Below are 24,422 nucleotides of genomic sequence, written 5' to 3'. Positions count from 1 at the left end.
GCTGATTAAGAATGAGTCTAGGTTGACCACAATCATGAAAGGCATCTGTGTCCTGGAAGAAGTGTTAGGGGAATATCTAGATTAGCATTACAGACATTGCAACAGGAATAAAGATTCTAGTATAGACAAGATCCAGTAAGCCAGTCTACGAGGAATACTGCAGCCAGACATCTGCATGGAGACATCTTTCAGAAAGAACATGGTGATCTGTGAAAAAGGCCCTCTGCTCTGGAATCTCCTAACCATTGGTGGGGGGGGGGGGGGGGGGGGGGGGGGGGGGGGAAAGAGAGAGAGAGTGTGTGTGTGTGTGCGCGCGCGCACCTGCAACACACAGGCCGTGTCTACACTACATGCAAATGGCCATTTCGAAGTTTACTAATGAAGTGCTGAAATACATATTCAACGCTTCATTAGCATGCGGGTGGCTGCGGCACTTCGAAATTGATGCGGCTCACCCAGACAGGGCTCCTTTTTGAAAGGACCCTGCCTACTTCGGAGTCCCCTTATTCCTATGAGCAGATAGGAATAAGGGGACTTTGAAGCAGGTGGGGTCCTTTTGAAAAGCAGCCCATCTGGACGAGCTGTGCGGCGGTAAGCCGCGTCAATTTCGAACTGCCGTGGCTGCCCGCATGCTAATGAGGCGCTGAATATGTATTTCAGCGCTTCATTAGTAAACTTAAAAAATGGCCATTTGCATGGCCATTTCAAAGTTTTCAGCTAGTGTAGACACGGCCACAGTTTGTGATCAACTATGGTTGACTTTGTTTAGTTAGGAGGTTAAAAAAGGAAGCATATTATTCTCTTAAAGTTTGCTTTTAATGCCACAGTGAAAAATGCATTTTTGGTCGCACATATGAACAGTTTACGTTTTTTCTCAATACCACAATGAAAACATGGTTCTCTTGCTTTCCTACAGTAGGTAGACTAAAAGTCAGCAGCACTTCACAGTATGTTTAATCCAATTGTAAGGCACTTCTTTGTACTGCAGCAAAACTATTTTACTTGGCTGAATGTTTCTTGACCATGTCAATGTATTCCTGCACATCATCAGGAGATCCCAGGGCAATAGGTGCTCTTTGGTGGATATCCTCAGGTACTATATCCAGCACTGCTTGGTTTCCTGTAGTAGCACTTCCCCCAGCCTTCTCAATTACAAAAGCCATGGGGTTACATTCATAGAGGAGTCTCAGCTGGAAGACAGAAGCCACGGTTATAATGATCAGCAGAATATACTATAGCAGGACGTTTTGGCTGTGTCTACACTAGCCCAAAACTTCGAAATGGCCATGCAAATGGACATTTTGAAGTTTACTTATGAAGCGCTGAAATACATATTCAGTGCCTCATTAGAATGCCGGCAGCTGCGGCACTTCGAAATTGACGTGGCTCGTCCAGACGGGGCTCCTTTTCGAAAGGACCCCACCAACTTCGAAATTCCCTTATTCCTATCTGCTGTCCTAGTTTTGGGCTAGTGTAGACATAGCCTTTATCTATAAAGTTTTCTAGTATTAAACATTGGACTAAATAAAAACAAATCAGCAGGAAATATTTCATATTTAAATAACCTTTTCAGGCAAATATCAAGGTTATATACGCTGTCCCTTTTTTCTAGTCCATGCAGTGAACATTTGGCCATATTTGTCCTCATTTCCCACATGGTAAACACTGTGTTGCCACATGCTCTCTTTATGGGGACTGTTCATTTCCAGTTAACTGCAGGCATGGTGCAGCACTTGCAAGGATAGTGAGTACTACAGAGCAGTGGTTATCAACCAGGAAGGTATACGTATTCTTGGGGGTATGCAAAGATCGTTTACAGGGTATATCAACTCATTTGCATAGTTTTACAACATCCTAATCTCCCCATACGGTTAAAAATGAGAATGTAAGCTATTTCAGTAATAGTGTGTAGTGACACTTTTTTCTTTTTAGGTCTGAGTTTGTAAAGCAGGTAGTTTAAGTGAGTGAAAGATGTGGGGGTACACAAGACAAGTCAGCCTCCTGAAAGGGGTACAGTAATCTGGAAAGATTGGGAGCCACTGCTGTAGAGTGAGTGACACTGGCATGCTTGAGACTTAGCTATTCATTAGTAAAAATTTAAAAACTACAGGTCACTGAAGTTTGCATTGAGAAAAATCTCTGATTGCATCATTGTCCGTGTAATGAGTAACTGCACCTTATCTACAAGTTGAAGCAATAATTCACCCAGAAGTTTTCAAAACAGATTAAAGTTTTGTTGGGAGGAGGAGGAAGGGGAAAGCAAAGAACAGGGCAGTCTGAGCACTGAAGGCTTTGTAAGGATGGGTGGGTAGAGAATGAATGCAGATGCCTCTTAGGGGCTACGTCTACACTAGCCCCAAACTTCGAAATGGCCATGTAAATGGCCATTTTGAAGTTTACTAATGAAGTGCCGAAATACACGTTCAGCACCTCATTAGCATGCGGGCGGCTGCGGCACTTCGAAATTGATGCGGCTTGTCCTGACAGGGCTCCTTTTCAAAAGGACCCCGCCAACTTCGAAGTCCCCTTATTCCCATCTGCTCACAGAAATAAGGAGACTTCGAAGTAGGCGTGGTCCTTTCGAAAAGGAGCCCCGTCGGGACAAGCTGCGCGGCGGTGAGCCACGTCAATTTCAAAGCGCCGCGGCCGCCCACATGCTAATGATGTGCTGAATATGTGTTTCGGCGCTTCATTAGTAAACTTCGAAATGGCGATTTACATAGCCATTTCGAAGTTTGGGGCTAGTGTAGACATGGCCAGGGCGTGTCTGCACGGCAAAGTTATTGTGGAATAACGGCCGTTATTCTGAAATAACTTTGCGAGCGTTTACACAACGCAACTGCTATTTCAAAATAATTTTGAAATAGTGGATGGCATATTTCAAATTTGGTAAACATAATTCTATCAGGAATAGCACCTATTCTGAAATAGATATTTTGGAATAGGGGCTGGGTAGACAGGGAATAGGGGCTATTTTGAAATAAGCCAGAATGCGTCCAAGGGCTCTAATATGAAATAGAGCATCCAAACACAGTACAGCCTATTTTGAAATATCTGAGAGCTATTTTGATAAGCACTGTGTGTGTGTAGATGAACTATATCTAAATAAGCTATTCTGGAAAGTCTCTTCAGGGAATGGCTTGTTTTGAGAGTAAGGGAACAAGAATAGCTCCTTTAAGGCTGTCATTTGCAACCTTTCCAGACCACCATAGCCCTTTTAAGAGTCTGATTTGTGTTGTGTATTCCCAAGCTGCACCTCACTTAAACTACTTGCTTGTAAAATAGCACATAAAAGTACAGAAGTGTCATAGCCAGTGGAGCCGACAGCCTCTGCAGGCCCCTGGGCAACACAAGGGGGATGCTGGCTCCACACTCCTGGATGGGGTAGGGCTAAGGACAACTGGCTCTCAGTGCTGCCCCAAGTGTGGAGTGGCACAGTCCAATGCTCTGATCCTGTGGCAATTTAAGGGGCCAAGGGACTCAGGCACCACCAACTGCTACTGTGGCAGTGGCCAGAAGCCCAAGCTCCTTTGAATCACGGAGCAAATGTCCCTTTAGCCTCTCCTTCTCTATCGGTGGGTCTGGTCACAGCACAGTATTACTGAAAAACTGGTTACTTGTTTTGACCATACAATTATAAAATAAATCAAGTGGAATATAAATATTGCACTTCTGTTTCAGTGTATAGTACAGAGTACTATAAATCACTCATTGCCTTTATAACATTTTTATTTGTGCTGACTTTGCTAGTGCTTTTCATGTAGCCTATTGTAAAACTAGGCAAATACCTAGGTGAGTTGATGTACCCGTGGAAGATCTGTGGATGCCCAGGGGTATGTATACCCCTGGTTGAGAACCACTATTTTAAGGCATCTCTAAGGGGTTCTTATTTTAATGAGTGGGAATTAAAGCAATCTAATTTCAAACGAGAAAGAATGTACCTTTTTAATTACCCAGTTCAACAATGCCAGCAATTTGTGAAATCTTTAAATCAAGATTGGATAGTTTCCTAAAAGATATGCTCCAGGAATTAGTCTGGAAAATTTTTATGGGTTGTGTTATTCAGGAAGATAGACAAGATAATCACAATGGCCCCTTTTAGCCTTGGAAAGTATGATCCATGAAAGATGTAGAGAGATTGGAATGGTGGAAACCAGGAGCTGGAAAGTCATGGGTTTCCTGGCACAATCAGGAGAGAAGCAGAGAACCTCTTTGATGATATGGTGAGAGAGGGCAAAACTGACTGTCTTATTTGGGGAGCACCCAGTTCTTAATGTTACCAAAAAAAAAAAAACAACCTGTAGTGGCAAACCACAGTTGTTGAAGTATGCTTGCAATTTGTGCATCCTGAAACACTGGAAAAACTGGCTGTAGAGTCTTCAGATCTTAGACTGAAAATGTAAAAATCTTAGAATAGTATAGATAATACAGATTGCACCAGACTATGTACTTTCTAAAATTACGTTAGTTCATTTTTACCTTTCCTTTGGGGCTTTTTGAGTTGGCTGGATACAAAAAGATTCCTCCGTACACCAGAGTACGATGTACATCAGCTACCATAGAACCTATATACCTCGCACCATATGGAGAGCTGCCATCCTGTATAAAGACATTTGATAAACATAGCCTTCGATTAAATCTTGTTAGCATTTTAATGGTAATAACCTGGCTCTTGCATACTGTTTTCATCCACAGAATTCAAAGTAATATTCAACAAAGGCTTAATTATCATCCTCATTTTTCATAGGGAAAACGGAAATATTTGAACAAATAATTTTGCGGCCAAGTCACACAAATGATCAGTGGCTGACACAAAGATGACACAGGACTCCAGATTCCCTTCCTAGGTACTGTCAAGACAAGCTATGCAGATAGAGTTACCATCTGCCATTGGGCAGAGAAAAACAGCAGTGTGGTACCTATCTCCTCTCCATCAAGTTGTGCCCCCACAGATCATACCACTTCAGAGCTGCAAGTTAAATCAGAACCACAGCAGAATGCACTTTATGAACTAATGGGGATCATATTCATAACTTGCAACATCTTAAAATTAAGAGATACCACTGCATAAACTGCAGTACAGTGCACTTTTCACTTTCTTTTTTGTTCAAACTACGGCACAGCAATTTCCAATGCCCTGGAAGCTGCAGGGCTGTTGACTTTTTGGGGTCACTTTATTACTATTAGTACTTCCACATCTGCCCTTTGCTCCCACTCAGGAAAAATGGCTCAAACGGTTGTTCATAAGACAGAGGCTTTATTGTGCTTTGCTCTAGCTTCTTTCTGGCAGCTAGGAGTTGGGAAATAGACCACCATCCTGGCAGTAGAGATAAGGAAGAAGTTACCAATTCCCTCCTGGCTAGGTCTTTGAGGCATCTATGGATTCCAATGGGGAGTACTTCTGCCCTTTAAACCCCTTCTTGGAGCAGGGGAGGTGCTCAAAACCCTTTCTTCTCCATTTTAAAATGCAGGGGGGAGAAAAGGCCACTGTGTTTTGTACCTCTTGTCATGGATTTTTCCTTGCCAATACCATTCTCTACAGCATGATTGGGGCAGGAGCCTCCCTCGCTCTATAGTCCATTCTCTTGTCTCTTTATCATGTTATCTGAATGGCATTTCCTTTCTAGTTCCTTATATCAAGAAAACCAGTGCAGCACTGGGACTCACAGGTTGCTGTGGAAAGAGTGGAGGTATGGCTCCAATTAGTTTTCAACTTTGCAGCAGGCAAAAGGTGCAGTTGTAACCTCTGATGTGAAGTGGGACCACACATCAGTAGGAGTGTTTAAAAGTACCTACTCTCAGAAACCAGAGGCTTGAAGCAGAAGGCTGAAAGCTAGGCAAACAGCAATTGTAAAAGTTACTGATAATTTTCTTTAGGCTTTTTTACCTCCCCCACTGAAATCATCCTCACAAACTCACAGTAAATGGCTTAGCAAAAAGATGTAGCACTTCCTCTCAAAGCCACCAATTCAAAGTGGATTTGGGACAGAGGAAAAAAGGTTCTCTGTTGGGAATGATTTGGTGTAGCCTCTTAAATTTTGTAAAAGCCTCTGTTATCCCTCTCAGCAGAGAGTGAAAAAGATTAAATGAGAATGGAGACTCTTTTCATGCTTAGGATGACTCTGCACTGCTTCTGGGGCTAGCGCTGATTGGTCAAGCATGCTAAACACCAGCTATGTGCTAGTCTTTGACATAAGTGGCAGCTTGAGCTAACCATGCAGCTCCACCCCAGCCACACTGTGCTTTTTAGCATGCTAGCTCAAGCAGAGTGCACGTGTGTATGCATGCACCCTGGCTGGGCAGCACAGTCCCAGCTGCAGTACAGATATACCCTTACAGATGGCTCAAAGACATAGGCCGTATGAGGAAGCCTGAATTTCAGATATCACACTCTAATGGGAGTATGCCTCCAGAGCAGTCACGGGAGAACAAAGTTTATTTAAAAACAAACAAACAAACCACCACTAAAAACAGGCTTGGCTTTGAAATAGTGTACTGTAAAAAGAATTCAGTTGTATTATAGCTACGGCAATCATTGTATAGAACACCGCTACTCAAAGCCATACCTTTCAAATCTGCAATAGCTGGCTTTACTTCAGTCTGATTTTGAGGTTAGGCTAGATCTAACTCAAAGTAGCTACTTAATTTTGTCAAGATTCTTAGTGGTCAGTTTAATGAATCAAGGTCCTGCTAGCTCTGACACAGGTTAGCAAACACCAAAGTGGCTGTGGTGGCGTTAAGCTCCCAGCTGACGGCACCATTGCACTCTGAGCAGAGACCCGTGTGCGTTTTGCTGGTGTCAGCTTGCCAGTGCTCACAGCTGAAGCTTGTGCATACCTTGTCCTTTCCTTGTCTGAGGCTGCATCTACACTATGAGATAAAATTGGTTTTAAGTCGGTTAGCCTGACTTTTCCCAGTGCCTGTCCTCAGTGTAAATTCCATTAGCTCATTTTATGGACCACTAAAATTGACATATTGAAATCCTAAAATTGTAGCACCCTCACACGTGTAGCATTCAATTCAAATTTAAAAATCGGAATGAAGGGCAGTGAGGATGCGGTGCGTCTTTAAATCACATTCATTAACCTCCACAGATGTCCTGTACGTGCCACACAACGTACCACAGTTCTCCACTCTGGCCTCTTACATCTCCACTGCTCTCAGGTGCGTAGGAATTAGGCAACAGGACTGTTACAATTCAGCCCCTGCAAGCCCATGGCTTTAGGGTGATGAGAGACTGAAAAATCTTCTTTTTCTTTGCTAGGAGCACAGCTGTGGGGTCTGTGCTTCTGTGTATAACCCTACTAGCTGTCTTTTTTTTTTTTTTTAAATGTGCTGCCTGGCATCAGCTGCTGGCTCCTGTACCATGTGGCCGCTAGGCTGTGGGTGGGGGTTGTGCTTGTCTTGTAGTACAAGAACCTTCTTTTCAGCAGTTTACATTTTGTCCTGACCCCCACATCCCCTCCCTCCCTGGAAGTGCCACACAGTCTGGAACATTCCCGCACCCAAAATCAGGTGGCTTGACCCAAACCAATAAAAGAATGTGATGCGCAAGGTGCCAGGCAGATTGTGCATGGTGAGGGTCACAATTTTCAGGGGCTCGCTTTAGCCGGGGGTCTTTTAGCTGCCTGAGGGACATATCCCTCAGCAGTCATGATTTTTGAGGCCTGGCTGTAGCCAGGGGTCTTGTAGCTCCCCAGGGGACATATCCGTCAGTGGTCACGATTTTCAGGGGCTAGCTGTAGGTGGGGGTCTTGTAGCCACCCCCAGCAATACATGTCTCAGTGAAGGCAATGTATTAGCTATACAATTACCACAGTTGTCAAAATAAGGCTTGCAGGAGGAAATATTCATGTCCTAAAGGTATTCTTTTCCATGTGCAAACCTGGCTCTAGTCTGGGGTCTTTTAGCCTGATGAATCATTTGAGTTTCAGTGTAACAACCATGTCTATTTTGACATAAGGGTTGTCCTTGTCAGGTGGCCTAAATCCAGATTCATGTGCTGAAAAGGGCCTCCATGGGCAGTCCCAGTTTTTGTGGCTGTCAACTGCATACCATCTTTTAGCCACACTCACCTCTTCCTGATTATTCATTAGAGTCTCAGCATAGCACCTGTCTCTACTTAAACATACACAACATGGCGGGGGGAAGAGGGTATCACAAACCCACATCTACTTGTGCAGCCAGAATGCAAGGGGGTTCAGGGAACTGTAGGATAGATTCCCAAAATCCACCGCAGCAGCACTTGATTTAAGCTACTTGCATGTGGCAGCAGTAAGTCAGTTTTGCAGGGAGCAGCTGCAAAGGTGAAAATGCTTAAAAATTGAATGGATAAAACCCAAGGTTAAGAAATTGATTTTCTCATAGCATAGACAACTTGAGTCAGAAGCTGCTGAATCAGAAGCCTCAGTGAGTGACTGTGAAAAGCCCGGAGCCATACAAAGGAGCCTTCACTAAGCAAGGGACAGGTGTTCGCTACCGAGGTGACAGAGCTCCCCTCTGATGACATAGTGCAGCACAAATAGTGGAGCAGGTGTTGGTATCAGGACCTCCTGTGCTACAGGCACTGAGAGATCAGGAGTGACTGTAGCTATGGTAAGTGCTTTCCCGCACTTCATCAGTGCTGGCTTGTCGGTGTCAGCAGGCTGTAGCTTCTTCTTTTCCTACTTGCTCTGCGGTAGTGGGCCATTGCCTGCATCAGAGAGACAATCATCTCGTGTGAGGAGGGGGTGAGCCCTCCCCTCATCATCACCTTTTCATTGAAGCACTAGAGGCTGCCCCCTCACCTTGAGGGAGGACAGCTACCCCATGCTTGGAGCCTGTCAATTTCACCCTGGGGAAACAGACCCTACGTGTGAGACTTTTTTTAGCTCCAGCAACATCAGAGCCCTGTCAGAGATCAACCCCTCTGGGCTATGCCTGAGGGGTTGGAGTTGGAGCAGGTTCTCATACTAACATACTGCAACATCTGTCAGATCCAGAGCCTTCTTGCTCTCCTGGACCTTTTAGTTGGTTTCTTACAGTGGGGGCAGCTGTCTATGGTGTAGTGCTGATCCAGACACTGCAGGCAGGGAGAATGGCTGTCAGACACGGAAACTGAAAAGCTACAAATGGAGCACTTTCCAAAAGCCCCACAAGCCAGGCATGCGTGAAACTGACTAGTCTGGCTGTGCTGTGGAACAGAGCTGCGGAACAGAGCTGCTGAGTGTGGCTGGAGACGCTTGGGAAAGCTGCCTCAACAGCTTTCCCCTGTTGTCTGCTCATTTGCCAGTAGCTGTTTCAGTCTGTGACTCAACGTGACAGTCCACAAGTGACAGTTTTATAACTCAGGGAGCCGCTGTAGTGAAATTGATTAGAGCAGCTGCACTATGAATTGGAGCCATGCGCCAGCTGCTTAGGAGAAACTGCTTCTGCAGCTGTTGGCTATTGTCACCTCTGCTTTGTGTTTAGTTGTTCCTTAAAGGTTAAGTTATTCATTTGATTTGACAACTTTTTTATGTTTTCCCCCCAGCTGACTGAGGGGGGAAATATACTGTTGCGACCAAAGCCGGTGGTGATCAGGGAAGAACTGAGTAGCTGGCTGCCCCCAAACATGCAGTGAGTGTTACAGGCATCTCATGCCTGTGCCCAGCCAGTAGGTGTGGCAGCAATGACGCACATAAAGGTAGAGCACCTTACAGAGACACTCGAAGAAGAACCTTAAGATTTCATTTAACTTAAGCTATTCATTAGGTAGTACTCAGCCAATGTGAATAGCACTAGGCATAAATAAAAAGAGTAAAGCCAGCTGTTGGCACTAGAGTTTCCCTGTGTTTTTTTTTTTTTTTTTTTAAAAACAAAAACAGAGGGTGGTTGGTAGCTCTGGGGACCTGACCAGCCTCTATTTTGGGTAATCACATTCTCCTAATCTAAAATGAATTTCCATTAATACAATATCTGCCTGAAATACCAGTTTTAGACTGCAACACACTGATTTTTTTTGAACTCCTCTGCAGTGCAGGCCATAAAGCTTCCCCCCTATAATTCCCAGAACATCTCTATTTCAAAATTGTCGATGGCAGGGGGGGGGGGGGGGGGGGGGGGGGAAGAGAGGAATCTATCAACCTTAGTAAGCATGCTACAGTATTTCAGTGGCTGATGAGAAATTTGTGTTTGCAATTTGTAGTGTTTTAGTAAAGAAGCTTCATATAAATTTAAAAAAAATTTACCTAATAAAGATTTAAGCAATTCTTCAAAAATTTACCAGATGTTAGCCTTTGTACAAGGGAAAGATGAAGGGCATCAGTCAAGAGTAAACACATGCCCCTACAGATTTGAAGGGGTGTTATTGTCCAGCCAGTGCCTTTAAAGTTCATGAAGAGAGGGAGTTAAATTCCCTCTGTCATACCCAACTGAATGTTATCTAATTTCTTACCGGCACCTAACAACCATGAAGCCAGAAGCTGATAATTGCATAGCTTAAGGACCTACTCAAATGTCACTTCCTGCTACTACAGAGGATGAGAATCTCTCTCCACTCAGCCACCACATAGCATAGGGACTCAAATCTCAGTTTTTTTTTTCTAGACCCAGCACTGGCTGCAACAGCAAGGGAAGTAGGATTATAAAAAAAATACAAGTGCCTTCTTGGAGAGACAGTAGGGCCATCAAGCAATTAAAAAAATTAATTGTGCTGTTAAACAATGTGCTTGTCCCTAATTCCTAATATACGTTGAAACTTCCTTATCAGGCAACATCCCTCCTCCAGCTGAACAATGGATGTTGCTGGATCAGAGAGCACCTGGATCCCAGAGCTCCAGCTGTACCTGGCACAGCAGAGCCCTCCTGGTGGCAGGGAGCCCTGCTGGCAGCCTGTTCTTGGGAGTCCCAAAGGGAGTCTGAGGTCAGGGAGCCCCACTACAGGAAGTGGGCTGGGGTTGGGAAGCACCACTGTGGGTAGCCCAACCCCAGTTACAGCCCCACCAGGGGCATGGCTGGCTGTTTTGGGGGAGGAGAAGGAAGCCAGGCTATGGCACCCAGCCCAACTAGCTGCAGGGACCCTGTCTGGGCAAGGGGAGCCCTCCAGCCCTGATGCAGAGGACTGCCACACCTCCGCTGCTGAGAGACAGCTGGGGTATGGACCCGCATCAGCAGCCCCAGCAGTGAATGTGTATAAAGGACTGCAATTAACAAGTTATTTTTAATGCGTTAATTTTGCCCTGCATTAAATTGCAGGTGTTATCATGTATTAACTGACAGCCCTAAAAATGTAACAGAGGTAGCCATGTTAGTCTGTATTCTAAGAAAACAGAACAGAAAAATGGGCGAGTATGAATATCACTATTACCTGGATTAGTAGCTCTTTGAATCAGCCACTGTGGCGAGTGTGTCTTCCCCCCCACCAAAATGAAGTTAAACATTAAGCCCACCCCAAGAAGAAAAACAAGCTCTGCAATATTGTATGAGCAGCTAGTCAGATACATTGGCTCAATGAGTCACAAAGTGACTTAGGATATTGCTAAGTTAAACAAAGCCAAAGGAAGAGTTGATATACTTTAAGTTGTATTCTATTAGACTTCAGTCTTGCCTAACTATGTCATCAGACATCCTGCACAAATGGGGTAACAGAGTATAAAGTTTGAAGCACTGAACATTTGCTTATCTCAAAGTATTTTCTAGAAAGTGAACATTTACCTGAGGGAATTTCTTCTTCTTAAGATACTCAGTGACAGCAGGATCAAAGTATGCAGCATAACCCTCATTGAGACTGTAGATATTTCCTTTCTTTTTGATTTTCACATCCTTATCAACCAAAATGAATTCACCAATTGCCTAACAATAATAAGAAAGCAAGTCAACAACTTTAGCATGCTTAAAAGAAAAGTGAATGCTATATACACAAATTAGTAAAAACTTACTGCAGTTTCCATTTTCTTTTAACAATTCAGTTTTTAGGCAGGAAGAAGTATAGATCTTTAGTCTTGGATCAACAGTTTTGCTTACTCATAAACCCCGACTCATGCAAGTTTCTTCACATGACCAGTTCTTCAAAATAACTGTCCTGCACCAGAAGTGTAGTTTTATGGAAACTCACTCAATTCTTTGTTTTCTTGTTAGAACTGATGGCCAGGGTATAATTGTGCATCATTTGAGGAACTGCAAACAACTATTCAATAGCACCAAGTTTCTAATTTAAAAACTAGCCTTGAGATGGGGACAAGTTTGATGCGATTTGTCTGACCAGAATGAAATCAGTAATCTAGTGACAAAGTACCTAGTTACAAAGGGAATGTCTACACAGCAAAGTTATATCAAAATAGCATTTGCTATTTCTAAATAACTACGTAAGCATCTACACGACGCAACTGCTATTTTGAAATAGCAGTTTGTTATTCTGAAATAGGCAACTTCTTCCTAGGAGGAATAGTGTCTATTTCAAAATATGGTTGTGTAGACAGGGAATACAGCCTATTTTGAAATTAAGCATAGCGAGTCCAATGGCTCTGTTTCAAAACAGAGTGTCTACACACTATAGCCTGTTTCAAAACAGCTGAGCGTTATTTCAAAATGCATGGTGTATGTAGCTGCACTATTTCAGAATAAGTTATTCTAATAACACTTCTGTGTAGAATAGTAACTGAGATGTAGCTGTGTTAGTCCAAACAAAACAAAGCAGCAGAACTGCAGCACTTTCAAGACTAACAAAACGATTTATTCAGCGATGAGCTTTCGTGGGACAGAACCACTTCAGAGATCACCACCAAATAAATCATTTTGTTAGTCTTTAAAGTGCTACATTTCTGCTGCTTTAATTCTGTGCAGGCTTAGCCTAAATCTCTAAGCTAATTTTCACTGCAATGAGTTTTCACATAGGGAGGACAGGGGAGAGGAAGACACTAAAGCATCCTAATTCTAAACAAAACAAACAAGGTGATAATACATGCAACATTTAAAACATTATGCAGAAAACACCAAATTCTATTTCCTTGAAACTATTGCCTTGGCATGTTCCAAACAACATGACTTACCATTGGTAAAAATAGGTGGCAAAACCTGATTTACAATAGAATGGCTTTAAATTAAAATTGAGTCTCTGAAGCCAACCACACTGTGATGATAAACATGCTTTTTAGTTCAAAAGTCAGATGGTCAATAGGTTCTAGGATGTCAAACACATATACCACACTCCATACTTACTCTTTTAAAACAATCAGGATGTGATCTGTAATCGTAAGAGAACATTAATGTATTTCTGCATCTCTAGTCTACTAAGAGATTAGCATTATGAGAGCGAAGGAATATCAAATTCTGAAAATGCAGAAGATGCTTAAATATTTGTCACTTCAGGTGGCACATGATGTTGATTCTCTGACTAAATATCAATTTAGAGTCAGCTTATTAATGACTTTTGTCTCCAACAGAGAGGGGAGAACATTTGGGGTCTATTTATTTCATTTTATAGGCATATCAACTCCTACTGGTTCTCTTAACTATATTGCATAATCAGATGTTAATATTTAATTTGGAAGCAGCTCTGTATATTGATTCACTTAGGAAACATTTGTTCTGGAATTTTGTTCTCTAAATAGCAAGTTATTCATGCAAGATTTAAGCTTCTTTACCGGGTCAAGCATAAAGCAGTTGACACCTGATTCGATGGCTAGCACTAGCATTGTGGCACTACCATAGAGTGCATAACCCGCTGCCACAAGATTACGTCCAGGCTGTAAAGCATCTTTCTCAGAAGGTTCCTCAGTGGAGATCTGGAAAAGAAAGAAAGTGTCATTTTCAAAACTGAAAATTCCTAGAATAGAATCATAGACCTGGAAGGGATCATAAGAGGTCCTTGAGTCCAGTCCCCTGCACTCACAGCAGGATCTAGCACCATCTACATACATCATCCAGGTCAGATGTTTATCTAACCTGTCTGTAGGTACTTAAAAGCTATTATCATGAATATATTTGAGGCCTCAACAAGGCTCAAACTCAACTCCCTTAAAATGCAGAAGGGTAGCAAGAGTTTAATAGACAGGTTTTAGCTTTTTGCTAGCTTATGTTCAGCAGTTAAAGAAATATGAATTTAGTAGAGAAGCCCCTCCTTAAAACTCCCCTCTTGTGTAATGTTGACAAAAACTGCACAACTATTAGGCTGCTAGTGTGCTGATATGATATACGTCAGCAGGATAGCTACTGATCTCATTGTTAAGCTCCACTCTCCCTGAAGCCATCTGTTCTCCTCATATACTAAACTAAGCTCTTTAAAGGTAGGAACACTTTGTTCAGTGTGTTTAGTACCTACTACATTGGGGTGCTGGTACATGATGAGAGCTCCTATGCACTACTGTTTTCATCAAGAAGTATTTGTAATACAAAGGAGACAATGGTGCTGATCAGACACAGCTCTTCTATACATGATTAGCTTTAAAGTCAACTGGGCTGCTCACATGGTTAAAATTAAGCACATTCCTAAGACTTTGCTGGGTCAGGGCCAAAGAAAGAAGTCAAATGCTAGAATAGAATGCATGAAGTAAAAGATGGGGTGGAGATATGTATGTGGTATCTTGAAAGTGACAGAGTACCTTCAATTTGATGCAGAAATCTGGGGCATGATTTAAAAAACAAAATGGAACTTTAGTTGTAATGCTTAAAATTTATGATTAGAGACAAGAACTTTTTTGCTTTCTTTTGCTTCCTAGGGAAGTGAGCTCAAGTCACTTTCAGGTGCATCAAAACATTGATCAAGATAGTTCAAGAGGGACAGTGTGTCTTGTCTGAATTCAGTCATTTCTATGCCGGAGACACATAAATCCTGTATTTCACATACCTGCAAGTGAAGATTCTATCTTTCAGAATGAATTAGGCATGTTATATTTACAACCAACCAATCTCATATCCTATCCCATGTCAGACTCAGGCTGACAGGGCTACTTGTTCAAGACAGAAGAACCACTTTCATTGAAGAATGCACATAACTCAGGTAGACAAAGCTCGTGTGCTATTTGTTCTCATGCTGTATGACTGATATTTAAAGTGCTTCATAATTTAATCAGGACTGCATATTTCTAGGTGTATGGTGTTCGTAGGTATTTATATGGTGTTATGTGTGATCACTTAAATGTATGATGTAATTAAGCATTTGTAGATTTAATTATATGTCATTAAGTCTTCAGAATCCAACTTTATTTTAACATTAGTTGGTTAAGTGTTAAGAACTACTCTTCCCCACTCCTACCCTGAGCCTGTCTCAGCATGACAGCATCAGACTTTACCTTTCTGTAGATGGCAAAGATAGTTCCAATGGAAACAAGGCAGTCAATGTTAGAAGAGCCATCAAGAGGATCCATGCAGACTACATATTTACCCTGGGGGGAGGGGGGAACAAAAAAAAAACAAACAAACAGTAACTGGAATGTGGGTTTTCTTAATTTTATTTTTTTTAAAATTCCTCACTGCTGCTCGGAAGATTCAGACAAGGGATACCGACTAACGGCAAGTTCCCTAAACCTTTACTTTTAGTAATAAATTTAAAAAACCTGAGATATTTACCAATTTAGTCAACTTAGTTAAATCCACCAATATTTAATAGCAGTGCTGGCTCTTTAGCAGGGGCAGTAATTCTGCTTTAACTTCAGCACGTTCAGTTTCAGCAACAAAATGCTTTTAACACAAGTCTGAGTTAAGTAGTTTTGGTTTTGTTTTCCAAAGTTAAGGCAGCAGTGGGTATTAACATTTTCAACTAGTGGTTTGGTTTAATTGGAAGAAAAGGAACCAAAGTGTGCCAACAAAGCAACTTTTATTGTACTTTAATAGTTTTTCCTACATTTTTCCTGAAGAAATTTAAAGCTCACACACAATTGTGACAAGATCACGTTAAATTGAGTCGGGGTAATTCCCTCAATATTACTCTCAACAAGTGTACACATCCCTGCAAATACATACAAGGAACAGCTGCACAGGCCAAACAGTAAAGTTTATTTGTATGGGTTATTTTATTTTTGAAGAAGAACTCTGATAGAAGTTTATTACTACTACTAGGAAAGGCTACAAAGTGGGGCGGGGGGGGGAAGAGAGAAACCTTATATTATAATTCACTGACACTGTCAGTTTAAAAACTTTCTCAGTCCTGAAGTTTCCAGATTTTGCTGGATCATACTCCTGGGTCACGTCTACACAGCACGTTAGCACAGCACTGCTGCCAGCTATGCTAATGACAGTTCTAAGAAATTGTAAATGGAGGACCATCTGCAAACCTGCATGGCTAATTAGCATAGCCACATGAGATTTTGATGTCAGCAGGGGGGGTGCAGGCAATACAGAGGCTAAACCCCACCTCTGTTGCCAGTCCCTTATGCCTGAATTGTTTTCATGCATAAGGGACTGGCGAAGAGGGCAGCTTAGCCAGCAGGGGCATGTCAACGTGGCCTCTGTACTGCCAGCACTGCCCCCTCAGCTGACAGCAAAATCTCTCACGCAGCTAATTAGCATAGCTGCATGAGTTTGCAAATGGTCTTCCATTTGCAATTTCTTGAATTATCAGTACAGCACAGCCGGAAGCAGCGCTGTAGTAATGGGCCGTGTAGACATGGCCCTGTTAACTTCAGTGATGAATTTGCCTGAGGAAAGACCTTTATGGAAGCCATTTAGGAAAGAGGGAGCACCCACATGCTAATAGTTCCAGCAGTTATGAAGTACAAATAATATATACTTTAGGACCAAAGGAGGAAGAGAAGATCAAAAGATGTGGGAGCAGAACTGGAAGACAGAAACCAGGTAGGAGTGAATGGAAAATGTAACCCAAACAGAGGGGTGAATGTTCTCTGAACAGATACTACCAATATTTTCTTGTACCCAAGGAGAAAAAAAGAGAAATAGTGTTTGGCTAACTGCCTTTGAAATCTTTTTTTAGCTCCAATTCAGTTTTTACCTATTTAAATAAAAGGAGTTGGATTCAAGCTAATACTTTAAAAAGTTTAAGTTACTAACCCTTTTCTCAGCATCTACTATTACAGCATTTTTGTTTTCTTCTGACACAATAACACATGTAGTGAAGGATGACTTGAGCATGTTAATAACCAGGTCATTGGAAAGAACATCCAGCTTCTTTACTTGGTCTCCTGTCACGTTGGTAGAACCAGCTATTCCATAGCTAAAGCAATGAAAAGAGACTCATGAGGAACAAAATATAGTGGAACACGAAGAGTTCTAAACACCCCAGGAATGGAGGTTGTTTGTAATCCTGGATGTTATCGTTGTTTCAAAAATTTGCAACTGGACACTGACTTAATACAGCTTTGAAACTTTCAGTGCAGAAGAAAAATGCTTCTTTTCCTTAATTTTTAATAGTTTACTTTTAATACTGAACTGTACTATAGTTGGTTTCTCATCTTTGCTGTTGCTTGACTGTGTACATCCAATCCAGATAAAATGTTTGGTAGTTCCTAACTCTGATGTTCATAATTGTGGGGCTCTATTGTACAGCATTTTGTAAAATTAGGAGCATTGTACCTCACCCCTTCATCACTGGTGAATTTTCTTTATGCCATCATAAACCTGCTATTATAACTTTTGGATGAGACTGCAATTCCATTCAAAACGTGTTTTAATCTAGCATCCAGTGAACAGCCTGACTCCTCTTCCTCCATCTATCCTGCAGGTGGAGAAGCCTTCCAATCACTGTTCTCTATCAAGTCTATGAGATACTTACAATTTTAAAAAGCAGTTAAACATTATGTGTAAATTACACAAGCTCTGCTGGAGTTGGGAAAGGCTTAACACTTAAAAAGGACTAAAAATTGGTAGCCATGAATCTAGGTTCTGTAGGCTAATAGCTAGGAAGTGAGATTATCTGTGACTACTTGTTCCTTCCTCCTGTAGCATCTTTAAGTAAATTCTTGCTCTTAGCTTCAGTCAGCCTTATCATGAGGCTTGTCTTTTGTTAAGTCAATAGGGCTGTGTCTAGACTCGACCCGACCTTCTAAGGGGACATGGCAATTAGGGTGTTGGGAGATTAGTAATGAAGTGCTGCAGTGCATATGCAGCACTTCATTAGTCAAAATCTCCCACACAGCAACCGAAATGTGAAACTTCAAAATACTGGCTTGCATTTAGCCGTGGGTCAGCCACGGGTTCTTGGAAGTGCTCACGTTACATCAAAGTCCCTTTACTCCTCAAAAGTAGCTGACCCGCGGCAACACGCAAGCCGGCACTTCGAAGTTTCACACTTTGAAGTTGCTGCAGGGGAGATTTTGACTAATGAAGTGCTGCATGTGCACCACAGCACTTCATTAGTAGTCTCCCAACACCCTAATGACCATGCCCCCTTCGAAGTCTGGGGCTAGTCTAGACAAAGCCTAGAAGACTTATGCCCTAAAGGTTAGTTAAGTTAGATTCTTGAGGCTTTTGAATTATACCTATGCCACCACTGTATCCTGTGGCATTTTCACAGCTGCACCCCCAGCAGCTCCATCACAAGAGGCAGCTTTACTTCTATTAGGATGCATCAATTTGGCTAGTGAAAGCTTTCAGGAATCTCTTAGGCACCCTAACCCCCCCTACACCACAACAGCTGTCTCCACCCATTTTCTGGCCTGAACATAGCAGTTCCAAGATCCCAATGACACACAAATAGCATGTACCACACACCCCTGCAGTGAGCATTTGTGCTCCTCCCTGGCAAGCTTTCTACAATGGGATGCCAGGTGTTCTGTTTTTGCCAGCAACAGCTGTGAATGAAAACTCTCATGTTTGGTTATTTCTTAAACCCTGAAGGCAAACTTACCATTGTTTTGCAATTTCCTTTTGAATGGATATGGTTTAACAGAGCATTTCACAATAATTTTCCTCCATCCCCCAACTGCTTCAAAAGACAAAGGCATATGATAGTATCTTTCACCCATCTGTAGAGGACTTGAATGTACAGATGGGTGGAAAAATATGTAGATGGCCATTGGCTTCCTATCCTTTCTAAACATTGTGCCGGCAACCCCCGCCCCTTATGTAAATTGGGCAAATCGGACTGCCTCTACCTAGCAGAATATGGGCACAAATTGGACATCAAGAATAGTAATATACAAAAACCAGTGGAAAAAATATGGCTCTAGGCTCTAAAAATCAGACTGCAATTAATAGATCTTCAAGATGTAGATTACCATTCAAAAATTAGAAGTCACTGAAAAAGATCAACTGCAGGCTCCTTTGAAAGCCACTTTGCATCTTAGCTTCTGTTACATCAGTTACACCACAGCACCTGCTCTCTTGTAGTTAGCTCAATCTAGCTCTCTAAACTCTGACTGCTGTAAAATCCAGTTACTCTGCCTGTGCTGAAACAGTCTTGTTCTTGTCTTTTCCTTTAAAAATAAGGAGTTAACACTATTGCATACTACTTTCAATAAATACTGAAAGATAAGAGGAACAATAAGGAGGGGTTTACAAAATTAAATAAATGCCGAGAACTTGACACATCCTGTGTTAGTGCACCCCAGTTGGGGTGTAAATTCTAGCATATCACATGCTTGCTGTCTGTGTGGATCCTGCTGGTGTATACTAATAGTTCCTGAGAGCTTATTGCCATGGATGACAATGGGCATAGTCTTTTCACTGCATGCAAATAGGGTCCACACAGAAGTGTGTGACTGTGTGATGTGCATTAGAATTTACATCCCAGATGAGGTGCATTAACACCCCATTAGACATGCCTTAGCTGAAGTTTTGGAACATCTACCATTTGCTTTTACTGTCAAGCTAATTTAAGATTTGAAAGGTCATTTTAGCTATTCTTTCCATTATACTCTGGAGCCTAATAAGATAGATAACAGATGAAGGCATAGAAAAGCTTTGTGCACTCAAAGTTAGCTTTTATTTCCACAGAAGCATGAGCTAAACTGAAAGCCCTAGAATGGGAATTTAACATTCCTTTAGAATGTGAAAGAAGGCACTATAATCCAGACAATAGGTGCATTATAAATACTACATTCATGACTATGAAAAACGCACCACAGACTCTGAAATCTGGTCTCCGGTGTTCTTACCCTATACAGATTTCATAGGCAAGACCAGCATTTTCATATTGAGTTTCTAATCCAAACAGAGTTGTGGTGGGGGGTGTAGGTGTCAAGTTTATTTTAGAGGTTGTAAAGTTATTGCCACCCTTCCTGCTGCATTGCTTTCAGTGCTGGGTGGCTCTACTTCAGAACAAAGCTGCAACCTCCCTCTCATCCCACAGTAACCTTGCAACTCCCCTGTTGTCCCACAATTCCTTTTTGCATCAGGATCCCCCAAGTTAGTGCTGTGAAATTTTAGATTTAAATACCTGAAATTATGCAGTTTTTTATTTTTAAAATCCTATGACTGAAATTTAAGAACATGGACCATAAATTTGGTGGGACCCCCCCACCCCTCACTTACAAAAATTCTGATTGCCTGTTAGTCACAACTGCCCATAAAGACAGCAAGATAGAGGGAGTACAACTGTGGACCATCTCAGATCCTTGATCTGTACACAAGCTCAGCTAATTCCAAGAGTGGTTTAACAGGGTGTCTCCTAAATGCTCTGATATCAATAGAAGTTTCACTTAAAGAAAGAAGGACATTATATCTATTTATTGGAGAGGTAGCCGTGTTAGTCTGTAGCTTCGAGAAGAGGAAGTCTTGTGGCACCTTATAGGCTAAGAGATATTTTGGAGCATAAGCTTTCATGGGCAAAGACCTGCTTCATCAGATGCATGAGTGGCGGGTGGTGGTGGTGTCAGAGGGGTATTTTAAGAGTGTGGTCCCAGTAAAAGGGAGGGCCAGAGCTGACTAGGTCTATTCAGTAAGGTGGAAATGGACCAGTATCAATAGTACTTATCAAGAGAGGAAAAAACAAGTCAGATCAGACAGGGGGACATGAGCCCTTGTCAGAGTCTAATGGGGAGATATTAACACCCAGAGCAGATAAGCTGCCTTTGTAAGCTGTGAGCCACTCAGTCTCTGTTCAATTCATGGTTAAAGGAGTCAAATTTGCAAATAAATTGCAGGTCAGAGATTTCTCTCTCCATTTGATTTTTGATATTTCCTTGTATGTATATCTACAGTTGTGGAAAATTAGTTAGTTGATGGTAGAAGCAGATTTTCAAAAAGTTACAGCTCTATAACCATTGACAAGTTGTCAATACACATGCTAAAATATACAAAATAAACAGCATTTCTTACTTTGCCTATCTAAATTTTGATAATCTCTAAATTTTGTTGGTTTTTGTGTACTGTAAAAATCAATCACTATTTATCCATTTAAAAATCTAAATATCACAAGCCTGGTTAAAAGTGTATGCAGTACTAGCCTGCTTTCCCCAATATGCACACAATTGTCTCTTGAACTCTGCTTTTTTAGTGCTGTTATTTAAAAATTGAATATGAAATCTAACTCACAAATCTCTTGCTCTAATCTGTTAAATCCTTTTTGTTCCAGGACACAAATTCTCAGGTCTTTAACAGAATGGCCCACTCCATTTAAGTGTTCACTGGTTTCTTGATGACTGCTCTGTGTCCCATTTATTCTTTGGTGAAAGTTTTGCCCAGTCTGTCCAATGCTCATAATTATCTCAGCCAGGACAATTAACATCCCCCCCACCCCTTACCCTCTTCCTTCAATCCTATTTGATTTGTTTTTTATTGACATTTTTTGGCCCTCTGTCCTTATAAATGTCAGTCTGTATTGGAAATGAAGTTGATTTGATGAAGTGGGTCTGTCCCATGAAAGCTCATTACCAAATAAATAATGTTTAGTCTTTAAAGTGCTACATTTCTGCTGCTTCATTTTGTTGGAGTACAGACTAACACCACTACCTCTCTGTTACTGGCAAAGAGGTTTGACAGTATTTTTTTTCCTCCTCATCTTGAGCTAGAACCTACTTGGACACAAATAAGAGAGTACTGAAAACTGTAGCCAAGCTATGGCTTTCAATGTAGAATTGCAGCATTAATGGTTGACAAGTATTTCAGACACTTTAAATAACAGCAAAGGGTAGTATAGCTATGTCTACACTACAGCAATCTTTTGAAAGACGTTCTTCTGCAAGAGCTCTTACGAAAAAACTTTTCAGAAGATTGCATCTACAAGCAAAAATGCAGATTAGAAGAGCGATCCATTCTTTTAATAGAAAGCATCCACACAGGCCCTGTTATTTCAAAGGAACAGGCCAAGGATCGAATAATCTGGCACCATGAGGTCTGCTCTGTCAAAAAAGGGCCCCCGGAGAATCTACACATCCTTTTCCCCCCACCCCCATAGTCAACTTTCAGAAGAAGGTGCTCTTCCTGATCCAGTAGTGGAAGATGGTTTCTGGAAAAATAGCTGCATTCTTTTGCTTTCGGATCAAAAGGGCACATTGTGTGTAGATGTTCCATGTGTTCTTTCGAAAAAGCCAAGTTTTCCAAAAGAACTTGCTAGTGTGGATGCAGCCCCAGCCTTTCACTACAAAATCCCTCTGGGTGCTAGAAGGTAAAATGTGCCCTTTCTTCTAAGTGCACTAGTTTGGATTACATTGCTTAAATAAATTTCAACATAAAAACTGGCACTTTTCATTAAGCTACAAAGGTTACATTGGTTTGCAAACAAGGAACAGGGCAAACACACACTTCCTGTTTCTCTACCTTTATAAAGTCCTGCTACAAAATTAAATTAGCAAGAAAACTCATAGGCAAGATTGAGCTGAGCACTCTTCCTGCAAGATGACCTACTACAAATTGTCCTTAGCATCCATCATTTGAAGCAACTGCTATCCTCCACCAAAACAGTAGGTTCGAGGACAAAGGATCAAATTAGTTTCAAAATTCTTTTTAAACGTGATACACATATTTAAATGAGAATGTGGTCCTCTTGTTTGCAAACCTATCACTATAGAGCCCTACTTAGCATATTAGCCAGAAAGAGGTCAAGAATACTCAGTTTAGCCGAGTGCTACCTAATTAGCAGGCTCAACAAGATTAAGCATGATCTGTAGCGGCGTGTCACAACGTAACCATGATAATGCAGCTTGTCAACACGGGCTTTGCCCAACGTGGCTGCCTGTTTAAATAGTACACGCCTTCCCGTGCTGTTGACAAACAGTCAATGACATCCTACTGCCAGTGGGAGCGTCCTCCGCCTGGCCCTGGCCCCCCACCGGAGCTCGAGACCAGCAAATGAGTGTGATCTCCCACAAGCACCGGGGGCCACGCTGGGGCGAAGGGGAGCTGGGCAGGACTCTTATTCCCCACAACCACAGCAGCCCCCGCAGCGCCGCGCGGTACAGGTTCCAAGACAGCCGCTGCTGTGCTGGCGGCTCTACAGAGCCCCACCAAGCGGGACGCGCAGCATAGAGGCAACCGCCGTGACCCCGGGTCTTCACCGGCCGCAGCGGGTGGAAGAGTAGCGCCCGGGGGCGGGGCTTGCGGAAGGGGCAGGGCCTCGGTTCGGGCGCCGGGTGAGGAAGGGGTGGGGGGAGGGCATTCTAGGGCTCTTCCGCGGCTGCTCAGCCAACAGCGCCCCGGCCGCGCGGGCGGATCTGCGGAGGTGCAGGCCGGGCCGCGGCGTCCCACGGTGAGCGCGGCCTGGGGGAGGGGGAGGGCTAGGGCGGGGGCGACTCACAGGTGGGCGATGCCCGCCTTGCGCACGGCGGTGGAGATGGCCTTGATGGCGGTGCAGAGCGCGTTGAGCAGCTGGGTGAGCTCGCCGGTGCCCTGGGCCCGCCTCCCCTCCTCCATCACGAAGCGGGTCAGGGTGACGACGTTGGTGTCGAAGGGGGAGCGGTCAGTCATAGCGGCGGGAGCTGCTGCGGCGGCCGGGCGATGAACTGACAGACTGGTGCTGAGCCGCAACGACACCCACAAGCCGCCCCCTCGGCTGCCGCCCGGCAACTTCACCAGCCGCGGGGAGAGGGAGTGTCCCGGCCCGGGCCTATCGGCAACGGGGGCGGGGAGCAGCCGCCTCGCCTCACCCCGCCCCCGTAGCCCGGCTCTTTCCCCGGCACCTCCTCCCCCCATCCCTCCCTTGCTCTGCTGCGCCCCTGGCTCCCATGTTGCTTCTCAATCGCCCCACAAGCCCATCTCGTCTTCTCTTCGTCCTCCTTTACCCCTGCACGCCAAGCCCCCCCATCTCCTCCGTGTGCAGGGTCCTATCCCCCTCTTCCTCGTCCACTCCCTTCCCTTCTCGGCTTCCCGTGCTTCGCTCCCCTTGTTGCTCTACATCGCTCCTCTCCTTTATCCCCTTTGCTGTGGTCCAACATTACCTAGAGCAGGGTTTCAATATCTTTTTTTGCAGCCGAAAAATATAAGTGCATATAAGAATGAAAAATGAATAAATGTTCATTGTTTATTCAATAATAATAGTACATAAATATTTTATTATCAAGATTCATATTAATTGCCTACCTTGTTATTACATTAATTATACGGGAAAATACAAAATGTACCAAATTAATAGGATT

The 24,422-nt window shown here is 42.9% G+C and overlaps 2 protein-coding genes across 12 annotated transcripts in view; one reads left to right on the top strand and one right to left on the bottom strand.

Annotated features, from left to right (window-relative positions):
* Positions 1-741: 741 nt before the first annotated feature.
* LOC142013568 (fructose-1,6-bisphosphatase 1) lies at positions 742-23,874 on the bottom strand. Its single transcript, XM_074995138.1, has 7 exons — positions 23,585-23,874; positions 16,963-17,125; positions 15,249-15,341; positions 13,602-13,742; positions 11,674-11,811; positions 4,480-4,599; positions 742-1,190 (listed from the first exon to the last, which is right to left on the bottom strand). The coding sequence occupies exons 1-7, from the start codon at positions 23,752-23,754 to the stop codon at positions 999-1,001; spliced, it is 1,017 nt and encodes a 338-aa protein (XP_074851239.1). The 5' UTR covers positions 23,755-23,874; the 3' UTR covers positions 742-998.
* Positions 23,436-24,422, top strand: part of AOPEP (aminopeptidase O (putative)) — a 436,790-nt gene continuing 435,803 nt past the window's right edge. For 10 of the 11 annotated variants that reach the window (XM_074995130.1, XM_074995128.1, XM_074995129.1 and 7 more), the window contains exon 1: positions 23,436-23,536. The gene's annotated coding sequence lies outside the window, so the exon portion shown is untranslated. The remainder of the gene's footprint in view (positions 23,537-24,422) is intronic. The other variant, XM_074995127.1, reaches the window with a different exon arrangement.

The sequence above is a fragment of the Carettochelys insculpta genome, chromosome 5 (assembly GCF_033958435.1).
Source record: "Carettochelys insculpta isolate YL-2023 chromosome 5, ASM3395843v1, whole genome shotgun sequence".
Lineage (NCBI taxonomy): Eukaryota > Metazoa > Chordata > Testudines > Carettochelyidae > Carettochelys > Carettochelys insculpta.
The sequence above is the reverse complement of the archived record's forward strand: the minus strand, read 5'-3'. Positions and strand labels throughout refer to the sequence as shown.

Coding starts and splice junctions, on each gene's coding strand:
- LOC142013568 (XM_074995138.1), bottom strand. CDS start 23,754: ATGACTGACCGCTCCCCCTTCGACACCAACGTCGTCACCCTGACCCGC. Junction 17,126..23,584: donor AAGGCGGGCATCGCCCACCT/GTGAGTCGCCCC, acceptor TCATTGCTTTAG/CTATGGAATAGCTGGTTCTA. Junction 11,812..13,601: donor ACTGCTTTATGCTTGACCCG/GTAAAGAAGCTT, acceptor TATTATTGTTAG/GCAATTGGTGAATTCATTTT.